Source organism: Candoia aspera, chromosome 1 (genome assembly GCF_035149785.1).
Source record: "Candoia aspera isolate rCanAsp1 chromosome 1, rCanAsp1.hap2, whole genome shotgun sequence".
NCBI classification, from domain to species: Eukaryota; Metazoa; Chordata; class Lepidosauria; order Squamata; family Boidae; genus Candoia; species Candoia aspera.
In genome coordinates this window covers 106141078-106168100 of record NC_086153.1, presented here as the reverse complement: position 1 = coordinate 106168100, position 27023 = coordinate 106141078, and the positions used below count along the sequence as shown (strand labels likewise).

The window sequence follows — 27023 nt, the reverse complement described above, 5'->3', positions numbered from 1 at the left end:
GAGGGACTCTGGGTGGTTTACAATACAGAATATACAATAAAATTCGAATAAATATACAATAAAATTTGAATAAAATCCCATTAAAACTAAAACTAAAACAATTTCTTAACTACCCCAGCTCATAAAATCCAGATGGCTATGATCTCTTCAGTCATTATGTAGGAGGGGCACTTCAAGGCACTGGCCAACCCCAAGTATGTCGATTCTCCTCCCTGCCCCAAGCCCGGTGGCAGAGCCAGGTCTTCAACTTCCTCCAGAAGGCTAGGAGTGATGGGGCTAATCTCACCTCCGGGGGCAAGATGTTCCAAAGGGTGGGTGCTACTGCCGAGAAGGCCCGCCTCCTGGACCCCGCCAGATGGAATTCTCTTATTGATGGGGTCCGCAGCATGCCCTCTCTGCATGAGTGGGTGGGACAGGCTGATGATACGGGGAAGAGGCTTATACGGTCCCTCAGGTAACCCGGTCCCATGCCATGTAGGGCTTTAAAGGCGATAACCAACACCTTGAATTGGACCCGGAAGCAAACTGGTATCCAATGCAGCTCACGTAACAAAGGTGTTATGTGCGCCCTTCTAGGGGCGCCAAAAATAGCCCGCATGGCAGCATTCTGGACCAGCTGAAGCTTCTGGATACTCTTCAAGGGTAGCCCCATGTAGAGCGCATTGCAGTAGTCTATATGGGAGATAACAAGGGCATGAGTGACTGTCCGAAGGGCTTCCCAGTCCAGGAAAGGGCGCAACTGGTGCACAACACAAAGCTGTGCAAAGGCCCTTCTGGCCATGGCTGCCACCTGCTCTTCGAGCAGGAGCTGTGAGTCCATGAGGACCCCCAGATTATGCACCGGGTCTGTCTGGGGCAGTGCAACCCCATCCAGAACTAAAGTTGACCAAGTCCCGGATACTTTGAGAGCTGTCTCAATTTTAAAGGCTGTAAAGCATGAAGAAGTGATTTAGTATACAGAAATGAACTTTGTGATATGTTAAATACTTCATATAAATATCTGTCCATGCAGTTTAGTCACAAATGAACTTAATGTGTAGAGTTCTTTTAGAAACGTATCTAAACAAACATTTATCTACAGAAAGACATGCTCTTGAAAAAGAATGTTGGCTGCTTGGCCATTCAGGGAGCTTTTAAAGAAGAGGGAAGTCATACCTTGTGGCTCATAGACACATGCTTTCCATACTTAAACGCCATATTCTGAATTCCCGCAGTATGTTTTGCCAGTTCCATTGCAGCCTGGCAGCTCTTTGCCAGCAAGACACAATGAGATAGGAAAACTTGCTCTTTCCAAGCTGATATTCTGATGTCATCCGTAAGAATGTTTTCCTAGAAAAACAAAGAAAGATGTTATACATTCTAAAAACAATCAACAATGATAGAACAATGTACTTGTTTAATATGTGTCACTTGAAGCAATACATTCTGCTGGCTTAGGAGACAGAAATTATAGAAACAAATGGTTTTTAAAAAGTTAGCTTCTGCAGTATACTCTCAATATCTTTCTCCCTCTGGCATTTGTCTCCCTTTAACTTACAAACCAAACTATAAATTCCTGCGATCTTTATAGAGCTCTACATTGGGACTGTAAAGTCACTGATTTATAGCTAACTACTAATTACCAACCTACTAATATAAGTATGATTACAAAGCAAAACAAAGCAAAACAAAAATTCAAATATTAGCCTGGAAGAAAACATGAGTCTATATAAAAAAAGTAGCTCTAGAGGATGGAAGGCAGTTACAGGAAAAGCCTGTGATTGACAGAGGAAAACCAAACACTTCCTTGCTTTCTTTCTAGAATCATCCCCTCCTGTTGCTTTAAAGGAGTAGTAACAGCAGGAGCTTCAGGACATAATACATAAATGTACATATATAGTATGCATCAAGCTGCCTTCATACTAAGTCCTGTTATTAACCCATTTAGATCAGCTTGGGCTAATCCAACAACTGCAGCTACTCAAGGTCTCAGGTCAGGAAGAAGCCTTCAGAATCCCAGAACCTATTGGAGATACTACTGATTGAACCTGGGACCCCAATGTTAAACAGAAATCCCCTGATGTGCAGATAGAACCTGCCTTCATCCCTATTTTTGTGTGAAATGTGGTATCTATATAGGTTGATATATGATATATATTGGATTTCATTCAACCTACATTATTCAAAATGGTTCACCAATATTTTGATTATATCTAGGACTTTTTATTTTTTTTATCCTGCCTTTATTATTTTTATAAATAACTCAAGGCAGCAAACACACCTAATACTCCTTCCTCCTCCTATTTTCTCCACAACAACAATCCTGTGAGGTGAGTTGGGCTGAGAGTGACTGGCCCAAGATCACCCAGCTGGCTTTCATGCCTAAGGCAGGACTAGAACTCACAGCCTCCTGGTTTCTAGCCCAGCACCTTTACCACTAGACCAAACTGACTTCTCTTTCTTGTCTCTTATCTACCATGAAGAGATTTATGAAGGCTCTATCAAGAGTAAATAGCTGCAAAAAAACACAGAATATGTTTGGTCATTGCCTTCAGGATGAACTGAAAGGCAGCTAAAAATCCAGGCAAAAAATTGACTATGCCATCTACACAGTTCTGGTCCTATGAGTTACTTCAATTAAATTACTCAGAAGAAAGAACTAAATCTGCATGACACTATAACTTTCTAGCAAGGTATTATCTGACATGAAATTGGTAAGAAATGAAATAAAATCCCAGCATTCAGTTGTAATGTTCTCCTTTGTGGCTACTGCCAAAGAGTGCTGTGTTGCAAGGAGATAATATAAGACTGATGGGAAAAGTATACAATTCCTCAAAGCCAGCTTGCTGAACATTGTATCATTTCATTTCACTGTTTTCAAATACCATTCACTTCCATGAAGGAGGTGATAATGGGAAAAGAGAAGGCAGCAAGGGAAACTACACATTTACTCTTCTATTTGTAATAATTCAGCAAGAGACAGTCATGTTTAGTTTAGTTTAGAACATTTCCTGGATTTCTAGCACAGATAAGAATGGCCACCCTAAGAAAATGTTAATTATCTGCCATTTCATGCAATGTTATAATGAGCCTTGAAGATGAAATGTTGAAGAATTGGTGAATGAGAACAACACAGAAATAAAGATACACAAGCACATACATGCTCTAAAAGCTTGATGGTCAATTGACATAGCCACTTTAAATCTGATTTAATATGACTTCATTTGTTGTTGTTTATTCGTTTAGTCGCTTCCGACTCTTCGTGACTTCATGGACCAGCCCACGCCAGAGCTTCCTGTCGGTCGTCAACACCCCCAGCTCCCCCAGGGACGAGTCCGTCACCTCTAGAATATCATCCATCCATCTTGCCCTTGGGCGGCCCCTCTTCCTTTTGCCTTCCACTCTCCCTAGCATCAGCATCTTCTCCAGGGTGTCCTGTCTTCTCATTATGTGGCCAAAGTATTTCAGTTTTGCCTTTAATATCATTCCCTCAAGTGAGCAGTCTGGCTTTATTTCCTGGAGGATGGACTGGTTGGATCTTCTTGCAGTCCAAGGCACTCTCAGAATTTTCCTCCAACACCACAGTTCAAAAGCATCTATCTTCCTTCGCTCAGCCTTCCTTATGGTCCAGCTCTCGCAGCCATATGTTACTACAGGGAACACCATTGCTTTAACTATGCGGGCCTTTGTTGTCAGTGTGATGTCTCTGCTCTTAACTATTTTATCGAGATTTGTCATTGCTCTTCTTCCAAGGATTAAGCGTCTTCTGATTTCCTGACTGCAGTCAGCATCTGCAGTAATCTTTGCACCTAGGAATACAAAGTCTTTCACTGCTTCTACATTTTCTCCCTCTATTTGCCAGTTATCAATCAAGCTGGTTGCCATAATCTTGGTTTTTTTGAGGTTTAGCTGCAAACCAGCTTTTGCACTTTCTTCTTTCACCTTCATCATAAGGCTCCTCAGTTCCTCTTCACTTTCAGCCATCAAAGTGGTATCATCTGCATATCTGAGATTGTTAATGTTTCTTCCAGAGATTTTAACTCCAGCCTTGGATTCCTCAAGGCCAGCTTGTCGCATGATGTGTTCTGCATACAAGTTGAATAGGTAGGGTGAGAGTATACAGCCCTGCCGTACTCCTTTCCCAATCTTAAACCAGTCTGTTGTTCCGTGGTCTGTTCTTACTGTTGCTACTTGGTCGTTATACAGATTCTTCAGGAGGCATACAAGATGACTTGGTATCCCCATACCACTAAGAACTTGCCACAATTTGTTATGGTCCACACAGTCAAAGGCTTTAGAATAGTCAATAAAACAGAAATAGATGTTCTTCTGAAACTCCCTGGCTTTTTCCATTATCCAGCGGATATTGGCAATTTGATCTCTAGTTCCTCTGCCTTTTCTAAACCCAGCTTGTACATCTGGCAATTCTCGCTCCATGAACTGCTGAAGTCTACCTTGCAGGATCTTGAGCATTACCTTACTGGCATGTGAAATGAGTGCCACTGTTCGATAGTTTGAACATTCTTTAGTGTTTCCCTTTTTTCGTATGGGGATATAAGTTGATTTTTTCCAGTCTGATGGCCATTCTTGTGTTTTCCAAATTTGCTGGCATATAGCATGCATTACCTTGACAGCATCATCTTGCAAGATTTTGAACAGTTCAGCTGGGATGCCGTCGTCTCCTGTTGCCTTGTTATTAGCAATGCTTCTTAAGGCCCACTCAACCTCACTCTTCAGGATGTCTGGCTCTAGCTCACCGACCACACCGTCAAAGCTATCCCCGATATTATCTTTCCTATACAGGTTTTCTGTATATTCTTGCCACCTTTTCTTGATCTCTTCTTCTTCTGTTAGGTCCTTGCCATCTTTGTTTTTGATCATACCCATTTTGGCCTGGAATTTACCTCCAATGTTTCTAATTTTCTGGAAGAGGTCTCTTGTCCTTCCTATTCTATTGTCTTCTTCCACTTCCGCGCATTGCTTGTTTAAAAATAATTCCTTATCTCTTCTGGCTAACCTCTGGAATTTTGCATTTAATTGGGCATATCTCCCCCTATCACTGTTGCCTTTTGCTTTCCTTCTTTCTTGGGCTACTTCTAGTGTCTCAGCAGACAGCCATTTTGCCTTCTTGGTTTTCTCTTTCTTTGGGATGTATTTTGTTGCCGCCTCCTGAACAATGCTGCCAACTTCTGTCCAGAGTTCTTCCGGGACCCTATCTACTAAGTCCATTCCCTTAAATCTATTCTTCACCTCCACTGCATATTCTTTAGGAATATTAGGGAGCTCATATCTAGCTGATCTGTGGGTCTTCCCTAATCTCTTTAGTCTGATCCTAAATTGTGCAAGAAGAAGTTCGTGATCTGAACTACAGTCAGCTCCAGGCCTTGTTTTTACCGACTGTACAGATGTCCGCCACCTTTGGCTGCAAAGGATGTAATCAATCTGATTTCGGTGTTGTCCATCTGGTGAAGTCCATGTATAAAGCCGTCTCTTAGGTTGTTGGAAGAGAGTGTTTGTTATGCAGAGTGAATTGTCTTGGCAAAATTCTATCAGCCTGTGTCCTGCTTCGTTTTGTTCTCCCAGGCCATACTTACCTGTAATTCGAGGTGTCATTTGACTGCCCACCTTAGCATTCCAGTCTCCTGTGATGAAAATAACATCTCTTTTAGGCGTGTTGTCCAGTAGGTGCTGCAGATCCTCATAGAACTGCTCTACTTCAGCTTCTTCAGCATTTGTGGTTGGGGCGTATATTTGGATCACTGTGATGTTAGATGGCTTGCCCTGAATTCGAATTGAGATCATTCTGTCGTTTTTTGGGTTGTATCCAAGCACTGCTTTAGCCACTTTACTATTAATTATGAAGGCTACTCCATTTCTTCTGTGGTCCTCTTGTCCGCAGTAGTAGATCTGGTGGTCATTTGATGTGAAGTGGCCCATTCCAGTCCATTTCAGTTCACTGACGCCCAGAATGTCTATCTTTAATCTTGACATCTCACCAATAACCACATCCAATTTGCCCTGGCTCATAGATCTTACATTCCAGGTTCCGATGGTGTGTTGATCCTTAGAACATCGGATTCGCCGTTCACCACCAGCACCGTCGGCCGCTAGCCGTCCTTTCGGCTTTGAGCTAGCTGCGTCATCACGTCTGGGGCTAGTTGAGCTCATCCTCTGTTCCTCCCCAGTAGCATTTTGACCATCTTCCGACCTGGGGGTCTCATCTTCCGATGGTATACCGACATATCTCTGGTTGTACTGATCCATTTAGTTTTCACGGCAAGAATACTGAGGTGGGTTGCCATTACCTTCCCCAGGGATCGCATTTAGTCTGACCTCTCTGTCATGACCTTCCCGTCTTGGGTGGCCCTTCACGGTTTAGCTCATGGCATCATTGAGGTGCTCAAGCTCCAGCACCACGACAAGGTAACGATCCTTTGCTGAAGATGACTTCATTTAAACACTATTAAATCTAAGCCCTCATTTATGCAGAAGAATCATAGGACTGACAAAAGTAACAGATTTTGAAAGGAGTTTTGTTGTCAAATAAGGCACACATTCATTTTCGGTTTTTACATTTTACTCAAAATGAATAATCTCACTAGGTTCAGTCTGGCCACTATCATTTGCAGAAATGTAACAACTGCATCCAAAGAAGGCAGTCTGAGTACCCATTAATAATGGGTGCAAATCAACTGCTTCATTTATTTTAATTAATGTTCTGCAAGGCTTGTCTGCCAGTGTGTGAAACAGGTTGTTGTCGTTGTTAGCTGCCGTTGAGTCGTTTACGACTCATGGCGACTGTATGTATCCCATAATTTCAAATTTATCTAAAAGTAACTAGTATAAATGCATAACAATGGGTGTGTCCTGTCCTGAAAATAACTTGCAGACATAGACATTACAGTATCAGGCCAGAGTAACTGCTGTTACAAAAGTATCTTTGTGTTGAGCCTTAAAGAATAATTACTGGAGTAAAATGCTATTATGAAAAAGATCATTTTTAAACATGGAAACAGATACACTCCAATGTAGGAGCTCCTGAGAATACTTTTGCATAAGGCTTATCAATCAATAAAGATGTGTGCATACCCACACAAAATAGGGAAGCTGCCTTCTCTTGGGATATTTCTAAGGGATAGCAAGATGGCACCTGAGGGCAAAATAGTGCCTGTCATATGACAATGTTGGAAAAAAAAATGGCTGAAATTTCCTGAAGATAGCCAAATATTGCAAGATCTTTGTATTTTCACACGTACGATGAGATTTTAGCCATTTGTATTCTCAATTTTTCACTTCAATCTTTTAAAACAAAATTGCTAGTAGGATGCTGACTCTTGAAGAAGTTGCTGGCTCCTGGAGCAATTCTATCTAACTGGTTGTGTAAGAACAGAAAAATGATGCAGGAGGGACTAATAATAGGAGGAATATGCTGATCTATCCAATCAGCACCCTGCTTGGATGAAGAACAATTGGTTTGGAAACTATGTATGTGCTTGGCCTGCTTGCATGATTGCTCATCTACACACATTACTCTTCTGTTGAATTTGCCCTTCTGGGATAGGGAGGAGTTTTCATCACCTGCAAAGAGATACTTATCATTTAATCCCTTATAAGAACTACGGCAATGTAATCCTTCACATTTTATTTCAGAAAGATGTTTTGGAGTGCACAGGAACATGAACACAGAACCTGCTTGCAACTCCTTAAAGCATCTAAAGAGTGTTTTTCAAACTTGGCAACTTCAAGATGTGTGGACTTCAATTCCCAGAATTCCCCAGCCAGCATAGCTGGGGAATTCTGGGAGTTGAAGTCCACACATCTTAAAGTTGCCAAGTTTGAAAACACTGATCTAAAGCACAAGACCCGGTTACCTGCAGGAGCACCTCCTTCCAAGAACATCTGCCGATCCAACAAGCTCCCCTAGAAGCTCCAGGTTCCCTCTTTTAAACTTTATCATTTCAAGGGACCTGGGAAGTGTGCTTTTTCGGTAGCCGTCCCTGTGCTCTGGTATGATCTCCCACCCAATATATGACAGTACACAACTCTGCTTCCCTTTAGAAAAGCTATTCATACCTGGCTTTTTCCCAGGTATTCAGGCCCAGTTGAGTGGAGTCCTCTTTTGGTTGTTTAATTATCATGTTTAGTCACCATTTTATATTTTTTTATATATTGGGCAGCTATTTTTTTTAAATGATTTATGGTTATTTCTGGTTTATTGTTTGTTTTACCTGTATGCAACCCAGATACATTGTTTGAGTTGGGCAGCCCTATAAATTCATGAAATAGTGTCTTTTCCCAGAAGGATACACACACACACACACACACACACAAATCCTGGGGGAAGGGGGGTGAAGCTGCTTTAAAGAGTTGTAGGCAAGAACCAGGGTTGCACATACTCCAAAGGACCCTTTTTAAATGAACCTGGAGCATTCCACAGCCCTAATAGGAACAGTACAATACATGATCACACACACATAACTCAGAGGTAAATTGAATGGTCTTAGTATAATGTACAGTTCCATAAATGCATTTAGGATGCAAATAAAAAGATAACGTTTCTCCCCAAGTTTACATAAATGCAACCACATTTTAAAAAGCAAGTTAAAAATATGACAGTTCATGCAATGTGGTAAAACAGTTTTGTTCAATATTATTAAATACATAATACACATTATGTGCTAAACTGGACTAAGTACTGGGGCAAAGATTTAGAATTTGGAAGAAGGATATTCTGGCTCCATCTTCCATTTTTCTTGCAAATTCCATCTAGTCCTCTCTATGGTTCAGCATTGCCCCCATCCTCATCCAGACAGGTCTCATTTATGCTGGCTAAGCAGATCCACCTGTTCCTCAATTACCAAGTTGTGGAGGACTAAGGTCTTATTACAAACAAACCTGGCATTAACTAACAGCAGCCTGAAGCAAAGATACTCAGCAATACAGCAAAGGATGTAGGGGAGAGGCAACTGATCCTGAAGAGGATGGCACCAAGAGCCTCAATCTCCCTTCTCCTGGAACTCCATCCCAGGACATATCTTCCTCTGCCAGTCATTGTGGTAATTTGCCTCCTGTCCCCATAACCCACCTGAAGTATCCTCAATCCAACCCACATCCCCAAGTACTGAAACATCCTTCCAATCAAGCTCGCTCCTCGCTATCAAACATCACTCAGAATTTGGCCTGATTATCAAGCTAAATGGCCTTTTCTGCCAGCCCTGTTAAACTGAATAACCTGCTTCCAATTCCACAGCTTATACTGAATTACTTGCAAAAGATTTCTGGGCTGTATATAAGAATACATAATTCTTGATATAATAGCATTCCTAATTTGAACCGATTCCTCCTCTTCCCTCTATGATCCTGGACACGTGCCCTCTCCCCAAATTTCTTTCAGAAAGTCAGTGGATCCTCCAGGCAGATTTGGGACACATAGGAAGTAGAGGGGAAACTGTTGCACAAAGAGATGCTGGGTCCAGAGTACTTAATCAAGTTTAGCTTGAGACAAATTTAAATATAGAGGCATAGGTAGTCCTCACTTACCAACTGCAGTTGGGCCTGGCAACTCTGCTGCTAAGCGGTGTGGTTGTTAAGTGAAACATCACGCAACCGTGCCGACTTACAACATCAGTTCCAGCTGCAGCAGTTAAGCAAATTACCATGGGTCATTAAGCGCGATGTCATGTGACCACAGCTTGCGACTTCCTGCCCACTTCTCCATTGACTTTGCTTGTTGGAAGCCAGCTATGAAGGTTGCAAATGGTGATCACATGACCACGGGACTCTGTGACCACTGTAAATATGCACCGGTTGCCAAGCACCTGAATCACGATCATGTGACTGTGGGGACACAGTGATGGCTGCAACTTCAAGGGACAGTTGTAAGTATCCTTTTTCAGTGCCGTCGTACCTTCAAACGGTCACTGAACAAGTGGCTGGCAAGTGAGGACTACCCAAATCACAACATGTGCCTTCTTTACTCTATCTCACCTAGCTTCATCTATCCCAATGAAATGCTGCCACTGGAACTCATGTATGACTTCTCTAAGCCATTAGGCTATAGAGAAAAGGATACAACATAATTATAAAAATATTTCAAAATGAAATGCATGAACTGCTGTAAACTAAAGTTTCTAAAAAATGCTTGTACATGATTTGAAGTACATCTTAGTTTCTGTTACACTGCTGTTTGTCACACCCTGTCACACATACAATATGGCATTACAAACTTCAGTTAAATCTAAGTCAGAACAATGCACAGACTGAAAAAACACTGTAATTTGGATCACTCAGTGTTTCAGCTATAAGTGAGATGATTCAACAATCTTTATTTTCCCATCTGTGTAGGAAAAAAGCCAATAAAATTGTGAGTCTTCAGCAGCAACACAGTTACCCTGCAAACATCTTGCATGTGATCGATGTCTCACTTAGCAGATGTCTTACTGCTTGTTGGACATGACAGGACATATTTTATTGATCTATTAATATATGCCTCTGATGTTTGTGATAAAAGGGGTTAGAATAAATGGACCCATAAAATAAATTTTATTTTATTCAAATTCCACAGTAAACCATGTTTAAATGAGAAAAAAAGAGGGCTCCATCCTTCCACCACAAAATATACCTTAAGGAGGAGATTAAATGTGAAAGGAGAAAGAAAAATGAAATGAAGACAGATAATAAGATAGTATAACTTTCCCTGATTACACTGTTATTTAGAGGTAAACTTCAGCTTCAAGCTGACCTTCCTTCTATTATGTCTGTCTTTTACCATGCAATCTTTTCTCCATTCTTTTTCAAACAATCCCAGAAACACATTAAGAAACTCTAGCTGTCTGAAAGGGCTTTGACAGATACTGTCAAGATAAAAGTATCTTATTTAGAACTTCCAAAGAGACATATATTTTCCTAAAAGTTTAAGAAAAGCAGGTATCTTCCTCATGTCTGGTTTAATACTTATTGCTGCTATGATAGTAATAAGAAAAAAAACTTTGTACAGTATGTTAAAAAAAACACCTTGCACTGAAAAAAAAAGTGGGGGGAAGAGACTCTAGTTGGGTGTAGGATGCCTTCTTTGCATGTAGTAGGTCCATGTTCTTCCCTGATATTTCAGAGTAGGGCTGCTCAAGACTTTTCTCTGAACTCTGAGAACTATGCCAGTCAGCAGACACAATGTTAAATTAGAAGGATCGATATTCTTCTCCTTATGATTTAGACAGCATTCACAGCTGTTTTACTTCAGCCAGCAACTACCAGAGAGTAGTGCCCACTGAGGATCTCTTCGATACAGAAAATGTTCCCCTGTGTGCAGTTGCCAGGATGTAGCTCTCACAGATATCATCTGAGGCAAGGAAGTGAGGTTAATAACAACATGATTCACATATAACATACCACACCATTATATGGTTTGTTTCTTTTTAGTTCGGCATAATATGCAAACCCAGCCGCTATGGTTTAGAATTATAAAGCTATCAAGCCCTAATGTGTTGTTTAACAAACAATGGTTTAAAAGTCCTGACGAAACATCATGTATAATCTAGGCCACAACTCTACATGTGAGCCTTAAGGGGTGAAACTATAGGCTATTCAGCTTCCAAACAATACAGGCATTTAAATTGCATTGTATTGCAGTGAGAAAATAAAATATGATTAAAACTCACACATACACGTACCACATTTTGACACCATTTCGAACTGCAAATGGAGAATTATCTGGTCAAAAACATCCAGCTATTTTTAATTTCCAAATGATCTCAAGAGTGGAATTCTTTTGTGAGTGTTGCATTATTATGCACTGAATAAAGGAGAATACTTTTTTTTTAAACACTTAACAATGGTCAAATCTTACTAATGGCCAAAAACGTTGTTGTTGATAACTCCTGGATATATGGACAAAGATCTCTAAGAACATTTCTGGATTTTTAGTTGTTTTCAATGTGCCAACCCAGAGTTGACAGTAATTTTCTAGCACATGGTATTAATGAACAGGTTAGGAACTCCTACATTTTACCTGGAACCTTCTGACTAATTGATTCACTTCTCTGGGCTAACTTATCTAAGCTAGCTAAAGAAGTGGTTCTTTCTTTTCTTCATTGCCACTCAATGAGAAATCAAGTCTGCCAATTTTCATATTCCGTCTCCTTTTGACTAGGCTTCTGCTTCACTAGCACATTCTATATACTGAACCCTGTCTGCCCACCTACCCTCTCCTGGGTCTTTTCCTCTCTGCTATCATCAGCCTTGACAGTGCATTAGAGGGAGCAGAAACAAAACAAAAAGGGGGGTTGGGTTAGGGGTAAAAACATGGCTTCTAGGAGATATAAGTGGCTAGATTTTAGAGTCTGAGAGTTGCAGACAAGATTTTGAGGCTATACTGTTTCAGACAAAAAACAGGACAATTAAATATCTGAATTCTCCTTCACATAATATTTACAAATACAAAACATACCAAGGGGAAAAAAAGGGGTGTTTTATCTATTAGAGCATCTGACTGACAGAGCTATACTCTGAAATGGTATGCACTAGTATTCATAACATCATGGGAAGTTTTGGTTCAGATTATCCCAAGCTTTATTTTTTAACACAAGAGGAAGAAAGATATTTAAACACAAGTCCATTTGTGGACCATAGATTTACCTTTGTCAAGCTTGAATTTTCATAATATACTCCTTGTACTAATTCACCAATGGCACTTGACATAATCTCTACCACCTGAAAGAAAAAGAACAAGTTTTAGGCAAGATAATTACACAGTTACTAGAGGATTTTAAACTAAGAGCACAGGGAGGCTTAAATAAAAAAGGATCTGTATCCTGAAGGCACGTTCTATGCTTTAAAAAAAAACTACATCTCAAGTTAATTTTAAATAAGCAAAGCAATGTTTTTATTTATTAAAGTGGGGGTTCCCAAACTGTGGGTTGAGACCCCCAGGGGATTGTGAGCAACTTAGATGGAGTTCTTTTTTTGAAAAAAACTAAATCAGGCTTTGTGCAGGCAAAATGGGAGCGCTGTCAAAACTCACCTATGGTTTGTTCCTTATTTTGCCTGAACAAGCCCAAGTGGGCAGCTGCTGTATCACAAGCCTCTATGAGATATAGATTAAAATTTACTTATGAAAAACAGTTTATTTCTTGCCCAAACCTAACACCAATAAAATATTAGTTTTATTCAGGGGGAAGAGTCACATAAATACGTCTATCACTTTAGAGGGTCATGGTGCTACCAAGTTTGAAAACCACCATATTAAAATATAAATTAAATAAGCTACCAGGCATACCCAGATTATAATAATCTTCTGGGAACTATTAAAAATTCAGCCTGTTATGCCTAATGCATTTGTTTTTAAGTCCAAAGCAGCTAATCTTTATAACTCATTTCATACACTGGATACACGCTGTACTTGTATTTAGAAGCCTGTCTCAGGAAAGACAGTATCTCAGGCATAGAAACTTTTGCCAACATAAAATTGTGATTTAGCAAACTATTATCTTTAAGGTTCTCAGATGTTCCCATTAAAAAGCTGAACAGAATCCAAAATATAAAACCAGCCATAGTTCCAGTGAGATTATGGTCTCACTGGAATTAGTGTAGGAAATCAGAGCTCTGAGCCTGAACCCCCTTTGTAGAATAGAATTGGAGGATTTAGAACAATATTTATTTATTCGATTTCTATAGCCGCCCTTCTCAGCAAGTGACTCAGAGGGGCTTACAACAATAAAAACTATAAAACAATTAAAACAATTTCAATTAAAAACAATTAAATTACAAAATAAATATACATTGCCACCAAGTAAGCAGTGCATAGAAGTTAATATAAACAAGAAACGGGACCATTCACACGTTCAGGGCCCCAGACCCAGGCACAAAACCAGGTCTTCACAGCCTTATGAAAGGCCAACAGGGTCAGGGACATCCTAATCTCTGTAGGGAGAATATTCCAGAGGGCAGGCGCTATGGCTGAAAAGGCATGCCTTCTAGTTCCCGCCAACCAACATTCCTTGGCTGACGGGACCTGCAGCATACCCAACCTACTAGATTGAATTGGATGAGCAGAAACAACTAGGAGAAGACGGTCCCTTAGGTAACCCAGTCCCAAGCCATGAAGGCCTATCTTACGGTATTCTGCCTGCTATAGGTTGATTCTTCCATGATTAATTTCCTACGTATATGGGTTTATATCAAATTCTCCCTCTCCCTTCCCTAAAATTGTGTCCATTTATTATTGAATTAAGAGGATTTAGTTTCAGGTTTTTATCATACTTGTAACTGAAGTCAGTATGGGAAATAAAGGCCCAAAAAGTAACATCTATAAACCTCTTAACATTCTTGATGACCATTATAGCTTCATTTGTAAGCCTTCCTCCAACCCTGTTATGTTTAGATTAAAATCCTATATAACCTGGGCATGGAAATAAGCCACATTGAGCATTATATGCTTTACTTCTGAGTAAACATGCACAGCAATGTGCTTTTGACCTCTTACACAAACATGCTTATCAAGACACTTTTGCAAATGGAACCAATTAATCTTTTTTTTTAATGATGCACAGGAATTAATTTCTAAGTCTATTTAAGAACAGCCTCCTTTTCAGAGAGAAAATTTGTCTTGCCCTTTCAGTAATCAGATACTTAAGGAAATATTGTAGCAATCTGAGCTGCAGGAGAACTGAAAGGACAATGATCCTACAGTGTTAACCCAGATGTGTTGAGTTATTTAAGCGGGGAACAGAGAAAATGAGGGACTTTTTGGGAAGGTATCAGATAAGCCTTATGCCCAAATCCAGGAGGATTGTGTATCGCCAATAGGTCTATGAAAGCCTGTAACCAAACACTCAGTGTCAGATTGTATTACGGTTTATACAAGCAACATCTCAAGATTCCTCTGATGGCCGAGACATATAATACAGATCAATCACTCACTAAAAAATATTATGGTTTGTGAAACGGTTGGAGCCCAGAGACATGGCAGTAATATGAAGAAGAAGAATTTACAAAGACACTGAGTCCTACCTCTAAATGTCAAAGTGATAGTATGAGCTTTAACAATGCACCTAGCTGTGAATAGCCAGAACTCCCCCTTCTCTGAAACTCTAGACAGAACTTGACCCAGAGAAAGATCCTTTACTTTAATCAACACACATGGAAGCAAATTCCATGCTACAGTGATTTGGGGGAATAAATTTGTAGAAGAATCTAAGAGAATTTAAATTTTTTACAATTTTATTATTTCCTGTGAATGAGTAATAGAAGTTCTAAAAAATTCCAAAGCCACTTTATTAACTTCATTGGCAAGCCAGATACTTAATGATACAACTGTGCCTTATCCCACAAGAGCCCTTATTGGTAAGTGCTTTCAGCTAAGACTTTCACATACGTTATCTCTGTCCTCCCCAAATTTATCCCCCTACAAAGCACTTTCTAAAGTGAAGTCAGGTAACTTTTTTTGGTGTTGGGGCAAGAAATTATATATTATTTAGAGGCCTGGTGTTTAAGATGTAACACAAGAAATGCCCAGGCCTTGGTTCAATTTCTAGACAAATTACCTTCGGGCATGGGCGATAACACAGTGGTACAGCATATCATTTGTATGCTAAAAAAACACAGGTTCAATCCCAGGCTTCTCCAGTACCTGAGAAGAACTCCTCTGAATTATCAAAGAGCTGCTGCCTGTCAAAGTGGACAATGCTAAACTTTACCAGTTCGTTTTAGTATACAGGATTAACTTAGGCTACAACAAGAATTTTTGAATTTTTACTTTCAGAAAAAAAATTGTTGATGAATATATGCACATCAGAAAAAAATTGTGGAATCATTTTAGGGTTATATAAATTTGTTCAGGGCCTAAGGTAAGTTAACCTAAGGTAAGTTGAATCTCACTGTTGGGTGATTCCATTATGCAACCATTATGCAGGAACACACATAAATCTACTTTGAAGCTGCACATTATAGATGATGTTAGAGAATATAAACTGAGAGCAAGGCCCACTCCCTCTTTGCACTGAAGATGTTGCCTAGTCTGGCAATGAAACGTCTGCAAGAAAACAACAAGGCTCAGAGAGCACCAAGGACTCCACAGTTCAACCCTGAGCTACAAATATTCGCTTCGATTGATGACAGAGAATTCTGGACAAACTGGCTTTAGGGAATAATTACTTACCCTTTTACAGAGGAATCGTCAGGGAGTCCTATTGAGTTTTGTGGTTCCTTCTCCCTGGTAACTTCGCTTTGGACTTCAAATTGTGTCAGTGGACATGCTAGTCCCATCTTCTCTCATTAGTGCAGTGAAGAGCCTTTTTATCCATGGAGACTCTCCAATGATTGAGAATCCTCTTTCTCAATCTCCATTCATATGGAGAGCCTTCACGGATAGACAGGGTTCTCTACTGCAGACTCACTCTATGTGTGGAAGGCGAGGCCTAGCATATCATTTTCCTCATTCCTTGAAATGATAGTAGCAGCTTCTCCCTCTGACTTCCCTGTTTCAACTAGTTGCTTTCATTATTTGCACTTCTTACACTTTGTTTCTTTTTTCGGTTAAACACGGACAATTATTTTAGCAACTGCTTTACCTTCCATGTTTTTTTTTACTCTAGAAATAATTGTAACTTCTTTTAAAGTTAAACTGGGAAAAAGGCAAAACTTTACCTTCTGTGTCAGGGATCATTCCTGGAAAATCAACCATCTGTTAAGAAAGTTTACAACTGTAAACTGCCCAGAGTCACTAGGAGTTGGGTGGCTTATTTATTTATTTAGTGCCTTCAAGTCAGTATTGACTCCTGGCAACTGCCTGAGAGAGAAGGACTAGCCCAAAGTCACCCAGTTGGCTTTGTGCTTAAGGTGGGACTAGAATTCTCAGTCTCCTGGTTTCTAGCCTGGTGCCTTAACCACTATACCAAATTGGCTCTCTTTAGGTTTAATAAATTATTTTATTTTTACTATTTTAATAAATTATTTAATAAATTTTATTATTACTATTATAGTTCATTAGATATTCCTAATAGTGTATAATTGAGTCAAGAATTAAGTCATTTAATAACAAAACTGTAAATGGCATTGTAGAGATTAATACTTTATAACTACTTGTTTATGCTTTTTAAAGAATTATTTTAGCAACCTATTATAATTTTTTAAGACTTCGACACACATTCGTAGATTGTAATTCCAAAAGGGAATGATTTAAGTTTAGACTACTAAACTTCACAAAATTCACAAAAAGTAGACATAAATCAGCCAGAGGATATTCAAAGCTACAAATTGTTCCTTGATCCAGAGAGGGTTAACTTATGGATTGTGTACAAAACATCTTAAAGTCAGTAATTTATGGCTCAAAATTTCTGAAAATACACCTTGAAAACGAAATCTTTCCTCATTTACCATTTGTTTAGCCCACATCCAAGTTCCCTGGTCATAAGTAAATGCAAGAAAAAGACCTTCACAATGACATCTGTCTGGCACAATACTTTTCAGACTTCTTGGAAATAGAGAATTTGATATGTGCCCATATCCATATTGGTAATGCAGCTCAAGGCAGTAATGTATCAGATATTCAGTAAGCATGTGAATTATAAGATTAGTATTAAACTGCTGAAATAAATACTGCCTTATGTCTAACGATTTTCCAGGAAGTTTCATCTACCTAAAGACTTTTTTTCCTACCATTACTTCCTATCATGGCAATATAAGTTCTACTCTAGGGGCCAATGAAGTAAATCAAGACTAATGTTTTCCATTAGCAGATAGAAAGTATGTTATGTAAATAAACTCACTAGGTAAAACCAAAGCTTGCTTAATACAGATCAGTTTCATGAAAACACACTTTTCAGTACAGAAGCAGTGTTTAAGGATTTGCAAAAGGGAACTATCTTCCCATCAATGCATGTCTTGAATCATATACAGATTACAATCTGCATAGGATGTTGATCATGGCACAGAATTCAACAGTTGTTGTTACTCAGCAAATTGTACAAACCTCACTACAGTCATGGTTCTCATCTGCAAGACACACTAAACCTCTGTTCCATTTATTTCTCCCCCATTTCTGCTTATTGAAAATAGAAACAAGGAGACTCAAATTCTTGCAAACATGACATAGGAAAAGAACAGGTTCCTATGTGTAATTGCAATTCTCTGAGTGTCAGCCATGAATTTATACAAGTGGCAGATTTTCCTGCAGAGGACCTTGTTTGAAATTTTCTAGAGTTTGCAGAATTATTTAACTGGAGCACCTTCCCTATGCAAACCACATGAATAAGCTTCTGCCGACCTCTTCAATTCTTCTGCCAACCTCTTCAGTTCTTAAGATACCACAATGGATCCAGAGGTAAGGTCAACTGAGACAAAGCAGAGTAGGAAGATGGGTTGTGTGAATAATCATTTAACGTGCTGCAGTTATGGGTAAGTAACCAGTTTTTCTTAAAGGTGCTCCCTGTGATTCAGATACATTGCTGCATAGCAATCTTCTTACCTGAATAGGATCAGGTTCTCATAAAGTAATGAAAGGGAGAACAGTTCTTCCAAAGGTAGCATCACATTGGGACCAAATATACAGTCTACAGGATGAAGATGAGCAGCTTTGTCCATGGGACCATGGACCACCCAGTATATCTCTTGCAGAGGAGTACCTCAGAGGTAGGCTGCTGATGCTACTTTTGTTCATGTGGGGGGGGGGGGGAAGAGAGAGAGACCAGAAACTTTAAATGGGCTTTGGAAGGCCAGTAAGAAATAACAGTCCCAACAGAATGATGCTGTATGTCCAGGTAAAAAGCCTGAATGTGATAGTCATCCAAAGAATGAAGTAAGGCTTCCAACGATTGGGAAAAAGTAGGTAATATGTCTTGATCCAAGAACTAGGCAGTGCATAGATAGCCAATATGGGGAACATTAAGATCAAAGATGCCACCTGGAGCCTGGCACTGATGGCTCCGTTGTGCAGGGTATGCAGGTGGTACAGACATCCAATGAAAGGCCCTGGGCATGGAACGGTATATTCTTTCTATGACTGTTGATCCTCAGTCATGGTGTGACTGCTCATAGCGTTCAGGTATGACTATTATTTATCATCAAACATAGAGCAATCCTGAAAGATTAGTTAAAGAAAAACCATTCCTCAATGATGGAACACATGTTTTGCATTCAGATGATTCCAGGATTACTTCCCATTATCTTAAGGTATAGCTGCAAAGATCACTGTCTGAAGTCTTGGCATCTCAATATCTAGGTACTAAGAGTTAGATAGCCATCAGTTAATTTTAAGGAAGATATATTTAGTCAGCTTTTTCCAACCTAACACCCTGAAGGTATGCTGGACTTCAGCTGCCATTATCCCCAAGCCTATATAATACTGGCTGAAGAGTCTAAGAAGTGTACTCAGTACATTTAGAGGGCACCAGATTGGAGAAGGCTGCCTTAAGTAACTATTACTTAACACTGACTGGATCTTGCACAAAAAGGACAACATTTAGCATTCAATGAGTACAAGATTAGACAAGTTTATTTGTGGAGGGTTGGGTTGGGTTGGGTTTATTTTATTTTGATTTGTATATAAGCCAATTTTATTTTGTCAGATTCAGTTCATACAGTTACATTCAAGGAGTCTATGATATTTCTCTTTTCCTTAAAAGCTGACTACAAAAAGAGTTAAGGCAAGTTATATCACAAAGCAGAAAACTACATTACAGATTTCTGTCATTTGAAACTGAGGGTGATCAAAGACATTTCAATCCTTCCTATTAGCTGCTTCTGAAGGAGATTGCTGACTGGCACTCAAGCATTTAGTGCAGTAGAAGAAGCAATCATGTTCAAATTTATTACTTTTCTCTTAATAAAAAACAGCATTAAAAACTATCATGTAGAAAGTAGAATGCTCTCAAGGGAAGATTTAGCTTCTGTTTATATGCTGAATGGGTGGGAAATATATTCAAGTAAGGAATTTAGTATTCAGAGCAAGATCAGTTGAAGGGAATATACATGCACGTACGCACACACTTGTAATTGACAGTGTTAATATCAACTAAAGTTATGTAAGCTCTTTAGAAAAAGTTATATGAATTATTGGGAGATACATGATAACTTTATGTTTTAGCAGAAATTTGATAATATATTCATTCCTTTTTCTAATAATGCTCCTATTATCATCATTAAGTTCCTGAGTTTGAGCCTGAAATATGGGCTTGAAAATAATATATCAAAATGTATCTTCTAGCTTACTTGGAGCAGTTTCTTTTAGCTCAAGTTCACCCGATGCAGCTATTTTCATTGTTGCAAACAATATCTCAGATCCAGGACTGTCCTTCCACAAAAAATTCCCTTGCTGCTGGCAGAACAAGGCCAGAGACTCATTTCTTTCCTCTTCTCTCCCACCTACAGTTCCTTATCCATTATGAAAAAATGTTCCAAAAAAACTTTCTAAAAATCTTGGTATTTTACAAGTTGAACCCACGACGTCAGAAGTAGGTATCCCTGAATTCAACAGAGATAATTCTGCATTCATAGTCATACTGAGTTTAATAAACTGAATGCTGTGTGTGTGTGAGAGAGGGAGGGAGGGAGGGAAAGAGGGATTTTTCAAAATACTTTTTATAATGCTGTGCTATATATTGAGGTTGCATGTCTTGGGCAAGAATTGTTCCACAGAGGGGGCCAAAGTTGCCATGTCAGCTGCTACTATAATTTGTGTGCATAGCACATCCTACTACAACACATCTGTCTGTTTTGTGTGTGTTCTCTTTTTTTAATAGTAATTTTATTAAAAATTACAATTACAAAGATAAAAATATAAACTAAAAAAGGAAAAAGGAAAAAATAGAAAGTACAGAAAAGAAAAAATAGAAAAATGGAAAAGAGAAAATAAAGAAAAAGAAATATATAAAGAAATGATTTACCCCTTCATCACAATAAGTATAAACAATTTTAGTAACTTATCACCTTCTCTTAAAATAGAACAAATGATCTCTTCTTCCCATATCCCATTCTCTTATCCTCCCTAGAATGACCAATGTGTAGGATAATATCACCCAGTCTTGCCTTTCTTTTCATTGTCCAGACTATGAAATGGCCAGACAGGGTTATTATCAAAAACACTCTTTATTAATGTAACTATTTACAGTAATAAGTCTTTGTGATCAATGACATAGGCTGGTTCTGATCAAGACCACCTGGGCAACAATGGAAGAACCAACAAGTATGCAGGAGGAGACAGTGACAAAACAGCTAGGCAGGATTCACTGACTGAAGCAATGGAACTGGAAGAAGTTAGGACATGTGGCAAAACTGGAACTGGAGGCGAGTGTCCGCGATCTGAAACACCACCCAAACTAGGCTGGCGCTCAGAAGCTAGGTGAGACTGAACTGGAACCACTAGGTAGGGCTTGGCTCTGGAGGCAGGACTGGACTGGGTGATCCAAGCTGGACTGGGTACACTGGGCTGAAGACTCAGGACAAGGCTGATAACTCAAAACAAGGCTGGGCTTGGCTAGAGACTGGGCTAGGCTGGAAGCTTGGCACACAACTAGGCTGGACTGGAGGTTCTTGACTAGGCGACGAGCTCAAAACATGACTGGACTGGACTATAGGTTCCAGGCAAGGCTGAGAACTCAGAGTGTAACAAGATAAGTCTGAAGTTCCTGAACAATGCTGGGCCACCAAAGCATGGCTAGACTTGACTGGAGACCCTGGGCAAGACTAGAAACTAGAAGCACAACGAAACTGGACTGGAGACTCTGGACAAGGCTGAAAGCTGGAAGCACAATAAAACTGGACTGGATATTCTGGACAAGGCTAGGAGCTGGAAGCACAGTTAGAAGCACTCCTAGAACATGTAGAATGGTGGCGGTGAGGTCCGAAGCTGGATATGAGGCTGAGGTTGCTGGATTCGGTAGGGAGAAGATCCTCTGTGGCAGCAGTTGCAGGATACAGGTCCTCTTCAGTAGGAAACGCAGGTGCTGATTCCCCTCCAGCTACAGAAAAGGTTTCTGACGCAGGTAAGGACTCTTCTGCTGGGGCTGTGAGCTCGAAGGATCGGTTGTCTCCGGCAGCTTGCTCTTCGCGCATCTGCCTTTTATGCTGATCCCTTATGCGCCTAGACCCTTCTGCAGCCAATCAGGCTGCCTTCTCCTTTGTGTGCTTTTCTGCATGTCTTTCACGCTGATTGGAGGAATCAAATCCTCCTCCGAAGACTGGCCAATCAGCATCTGTAACTTCTCCCGCGCTGCTGAGTCATTTCTGGGTTTTGCTTTCCCAGTTTCTGCCTGCTAAATTTCTGTTTCCCCTTCTGACTCAGAAAGAGTTTCGTTTTCTGAGTCAGAGGCTGGCTGAAACCTCACATTCATTGTGGAAATTTTGATCAGTATTCTGTGGAGTGTCACAGTGGATCCAGTGGGGAATGTCTTCTACAATAAGGAGAAACAGCTAGACTTGTCTGCAGTTTGGAGTAGCTCACTTGATGTTCACACTGCTCATCAGCCAGCTTTCTCTTCAGATAGCATAATATGTTTGCGTTATTGACATTTTACATTGCACATGTAACTGCATGTTTGTTCTGGAACTGTGTATTTTGTTCCTGGATGCACACTTTTTTTTTTTAAACTAGGGCTACCAGAACTGGGCTGCAAAAACCTTGGTGACAGCAAAGAGTTTTCTGTATCTCTTTGCTGCCATCTCATGGTAATCCAGATTTTTATAGACTGGATCTCTAAAATAATCTTGAGAACACTAGGGAATACATTTATCATATTGAGTAGTTCTAGTCACCAAGCAATCTGGGCACTGGGTCTGCTGAAATAGATAGGATAATTTGGTATACTAGGTTTCTCTCCCCTTCCCTCTTCTCTTCTACCTGGGACTCTACAGCATCCCATGTTTAATAATATGTGAATGTACTAATTTGTAAATTAGGGTCTCATTTTGCTATTCCACCACAAACCAATACTACAGCTTGTAGGGTTTTTTTTGTTCTTTTTGAGTTTAATGAGGAGAAAAAGAAAAATGCATTAGAAATACCTCTAAGCAATCAGGGATGTTGGAACATACTAGCTTGGATCCAACAAGGTCTCAGTAGTAGCAATAGTCATCTGCTGATACAGTAGTAGTTCAATTCTCCCCCACTGATGATACATCTGTAGTTCCTTCACACAGTATCTAACACTATTCCATATGGTACCAGGTCTATCAGGAACACTTTTTCAAGGGATGAAGAGACAGTAACAAGAAGGTGTTGAAAAAGCTTTTTTTTTTTCAAACAAAATGCCATTAAACTGCCAAATTAGTCTCTCTCTTACGATTTGAAGCTTAATGATATTATCTAGTCATGAAAAATTACTTCTGGCATAAGGTTCAACTGGATCAATATACTCTTTTTCAAGTGTTAATCCTATTTTCTGTGTACTTTCCCAAAGAAGCATTTGGCTTGTTGTTTACCTTAGTATCTTATAAGCGATTTCAGACCATGATTTCATTATTCACAATATGACCTAAAATACTTTTTTCAGGATCAAGGGTTTGGTTATGCTAACAATTAAAAATGATAATGGTTTACATAAAACATCTAAATAATGAAGTTTCTGATACAATTCTATTATTGACCCAAGGTGTGCAACTACAGCATGCTATGGTAATTATAATTTAATCCCTTAATCAATTTAAGTCATCTGCATACTTTCCTCACTAAAACATGTAACCATTAATTCATTAGTGAAACATAAGATTACTTGAAAGTCAGTCTTTGGCCACCCATTTCAAAACAGAAATAAACATCAAGTAAATTTTGGGCTGAAGTTATTAAGAACCTTATTATAATGCAGTACAAATTAAAATGTAGAATATTTACAGTATGATACATAACAAACACAAAAGTATATTGCTATTGCCATGGTGAACTGCACTGAAATTTAGCTAAATGGGGGCAGTTAAAATCTAATGTTTATTTGATGGGATTGATTTTGAACTTGGAAGCAGTCACAATTCAATGTTACACAAAATCAATTATTAATTAACATTAATTTCTTATGAAATTTAGAAGTTTGAATTAATATACAGTAAACTGCTAATATATATAGCAGTCATTCTCTCAGTAAGTCTAAGATCAATAAGGAAACATTCAGATATCAGAATGGTTACAAACATAATATAAACTCTCCAGGAATTGAGATCTAGTCTTCTTTATTGAGCTCTTCAATAACACAAGAAGTTTTTAATCTTCAAAAAATTGACAAAAGATGTACTGTTGGATTTCCAGAGCTTACAAAATATCGTTTATCTCCAAGCAGGCAAAAGAATATGAGAAGTATTCAGTATTGATGGGCTTCCTGAAACTTCCCCAAAGTGACTTGTAATAGCCATATATGGCTATGCTTTTTCCACAGAAGAGGCCATTGAAATTGTGCTGATTTTTCATTTGAAAAACCTGCTAAAAGCTTCTATCATTCTGTAGTAATGGCCTGTCTGAATTTTAAATCACAAATCTTATTTCTCTGTTGAGTCTATGCAGCAGTCCCTATTGTTAGCATTCCCTGCCCAGGAAGCAATGCTGTAGTGCTTAAGGCACCAGGCTAGAAACCGGGAGACTGGGAGTTTTAGTCCCGCCACAAAGGCAGCTGGGTGACCTTGGGCCAGTCGCTGTCTCTCAGCCCTAGGAAGGAGGCAATGGCAAACCACTTCCAAAATCTTGCCAAGAAAACTGCAGGGACTTGTCCAGGCAGTTGCCAGGAGTCAACGCTGACTTGAAGGCACCAAAGAAAAAGGTCTCTTATATACTGAATAACAAACAAGCTTATACTGTAAGCATTAAAACTTCAGATTCACAAAATGTCATGTATACCAAATCATGAATTTGCATGTTAATTTTTAAGTATAGTACTTCCATCACAAAAAACAGAGAGCCAGTTTGGTGTAATGGTCAAGGTACCAAGCTAGAAACCAGGAGACTCTGAGTTCCATTCCCATCTTAGGCATGAAGCCAACTGGGTGACTTTGGGTGAGTCTCTCGCTCAGCCCTAGGAGGAAGGCAAGGGCAAACCACTTCTGAAAATCTTAACAAGAAAACAGCATGAACCTGTCCAAGCACTCGCCAGGAGTAAAGACTAACTCAAAAGAGCCCCTACCCCCCAGATCACAGGAAATACCCAACAAAAATGACTTATGGTTTTGTTCCTTTTCTACAATAAATGACAAAAAGAGACCCTAAAGGTTTAGTATATCTCTCATGACAAATACAGTGAATTAATTGGGTAATATTATGTATTTGTACATGAGTGAGCATAATTGGTTTAATTAAAATTAATAACTGTTTCTTTTCTTTTGTTTCCAATCACTGATACCATATCTAGTTTCTATATTAATGGCAAGAATGTGATACAGCAAGATGCCAAAGATGCAAGTATTATTTTTTATTTCTGTCCATTTAACTTCACAATCAAATCTACTTATTATGAAACTGAGTTGGCCATATATTACAGATTCTTAAATTGACATGGCCATTTATGATACATCAGTATTTTCTACCAGCTTCATTCATACTGGAATTTTTGGCTAGATCTGCCACATGAACATTACATTCAAGCATCATGGCAAGCCAAAATTCCCCTCCCACCAATCAACATTGCCAGGAAACCACAGATGGCCCTATGTACAATTTGCTAGCTTATCATCCAAACCAGAGTGCTCCATTTGGAACAAGCCAGGAAAAATAGCTATGCAAGTGATCAGAACAATGTCTTTCAAGCACAACCATGTCTATATCCAGAGTATCTTCCACAGACAGAATACCCTTTCTGTGGATACAGCTGATACTGTTGTCTTTAAAATCAGAAACTTCTCAACACTGCCAGTTTGCTTTACAAATGAAATGGTTTATTGGATTCTGTGCAGAAGGAAGCTCTGTTTGCATAAATCAATGGTATTTATGTAAACAAACAGTTTATTTGGTAAGCAACATATTTATGACTTTAGAAATATGTAAAGTTAGCATATGGAAATTCATCCACTATATAAGTAGTACATCTGTGTAATTGGTTATTTTTAAACAACTAATGCTTAACAAAACAATACTGTCTCATATTTATCAGTTGAAGCTATTCCACATATATGAAATGCTATTTTTACTTGTTATTTATTACACAATTTAAAAAGTTCTGATGTACACCATTCAGGAGGATTTATCCAGGAAATCAAATATACTGTAAGCACCTTTTTATATCCATGGGATACAGGCCACTAGTGGTGTTCAACCCACTTTGAATGTAAACCACCTGAGTGGAAAGCACCCCATTAGAATTTGAAACAGTTCTGCCAAGTTCACAACAACTGTTCCAATCACTTTGCAAATGAGTCATGCTTTGAATGCAATGTGATTCCAAAACTTTTTGTATACCCCTACATGTCATTTTTTAGCAGGCTACCCAACAAACCATCACCTAGGTCAGTGTTTCTCAACCTTGGCAACTTTAAGATTGTAGACTTCAACTCCCAGAATTCTGGGAGTTGAAATCCACACATCTTAAAGTTGTCAAGGTTGAGAAACACTGACCTAGGTAAATAGTTATATTTGGTACATACTTATCTCTCAACTCAGAAACTCTATCTAATCTACATTCATTGAAGAATGAGCAAACTTAATGAATGAACAGAGATACTAAGGTAGTGAAATAAATATGCAATAAAGAGTAAAATCCAACAGAACAGGGTTTCCTTCTCTCCCTCCACCCTGTAACATCCCACTGTTCTGCTTCAGAGTGCTCCCAACTATCAGATACTTTATCTCTGAATTAACTATATACTTTTTTTTCAAGAGATAATGAATTTGACAGCCCTGTTTACACTCTGAAATTGCACTACATTAATTTAGCTGATACACAATAGTAATTATGGTTAGATTTAGACCAGAAAAGCTTAAATTGTCAACTTTCTAAACATTATGTCCATAAATTATTTATTTGTTTGTTTGTTTATTTAATTTTTATCCCACCTTTATTATTTTTATAAATAACTCAAGGCGGTGAACATACCAAATACTCCTTCCTCCTGAAAAAGGTATGTGCATTGCAAGAATTGCAAGA

At 39.0% G+C, this 27023-nt stretch overlaps 1 protein-coding gene across 1 annotated transcript in view; it reads right to left on the bottom strand.

Moving 5' to 3' along the window:
- The window catches only part of PDSS2 (decaprenyl diphosphate synthase subunit 2), a 90975-nt gene that overhangs the window by 27402 nt on the left and 36550 nt on the right, over positions 1-27023 (bottom strand). The window contains exons 4-5 of the mRNA XM_063311479.1: positions 12607-12687; positions 1156-1323 (exon numbers count right to left, since the gene is read on the bottom strand). Of these exons, the coding sequence (XP_063167549.1) occupies positions 1156-1323; positions 12607-12687 (249 nt within the window). The remainder of the gene's footprint in view (positions 1-1155; positions 1324-12606; positions 12688-27023) is intronic.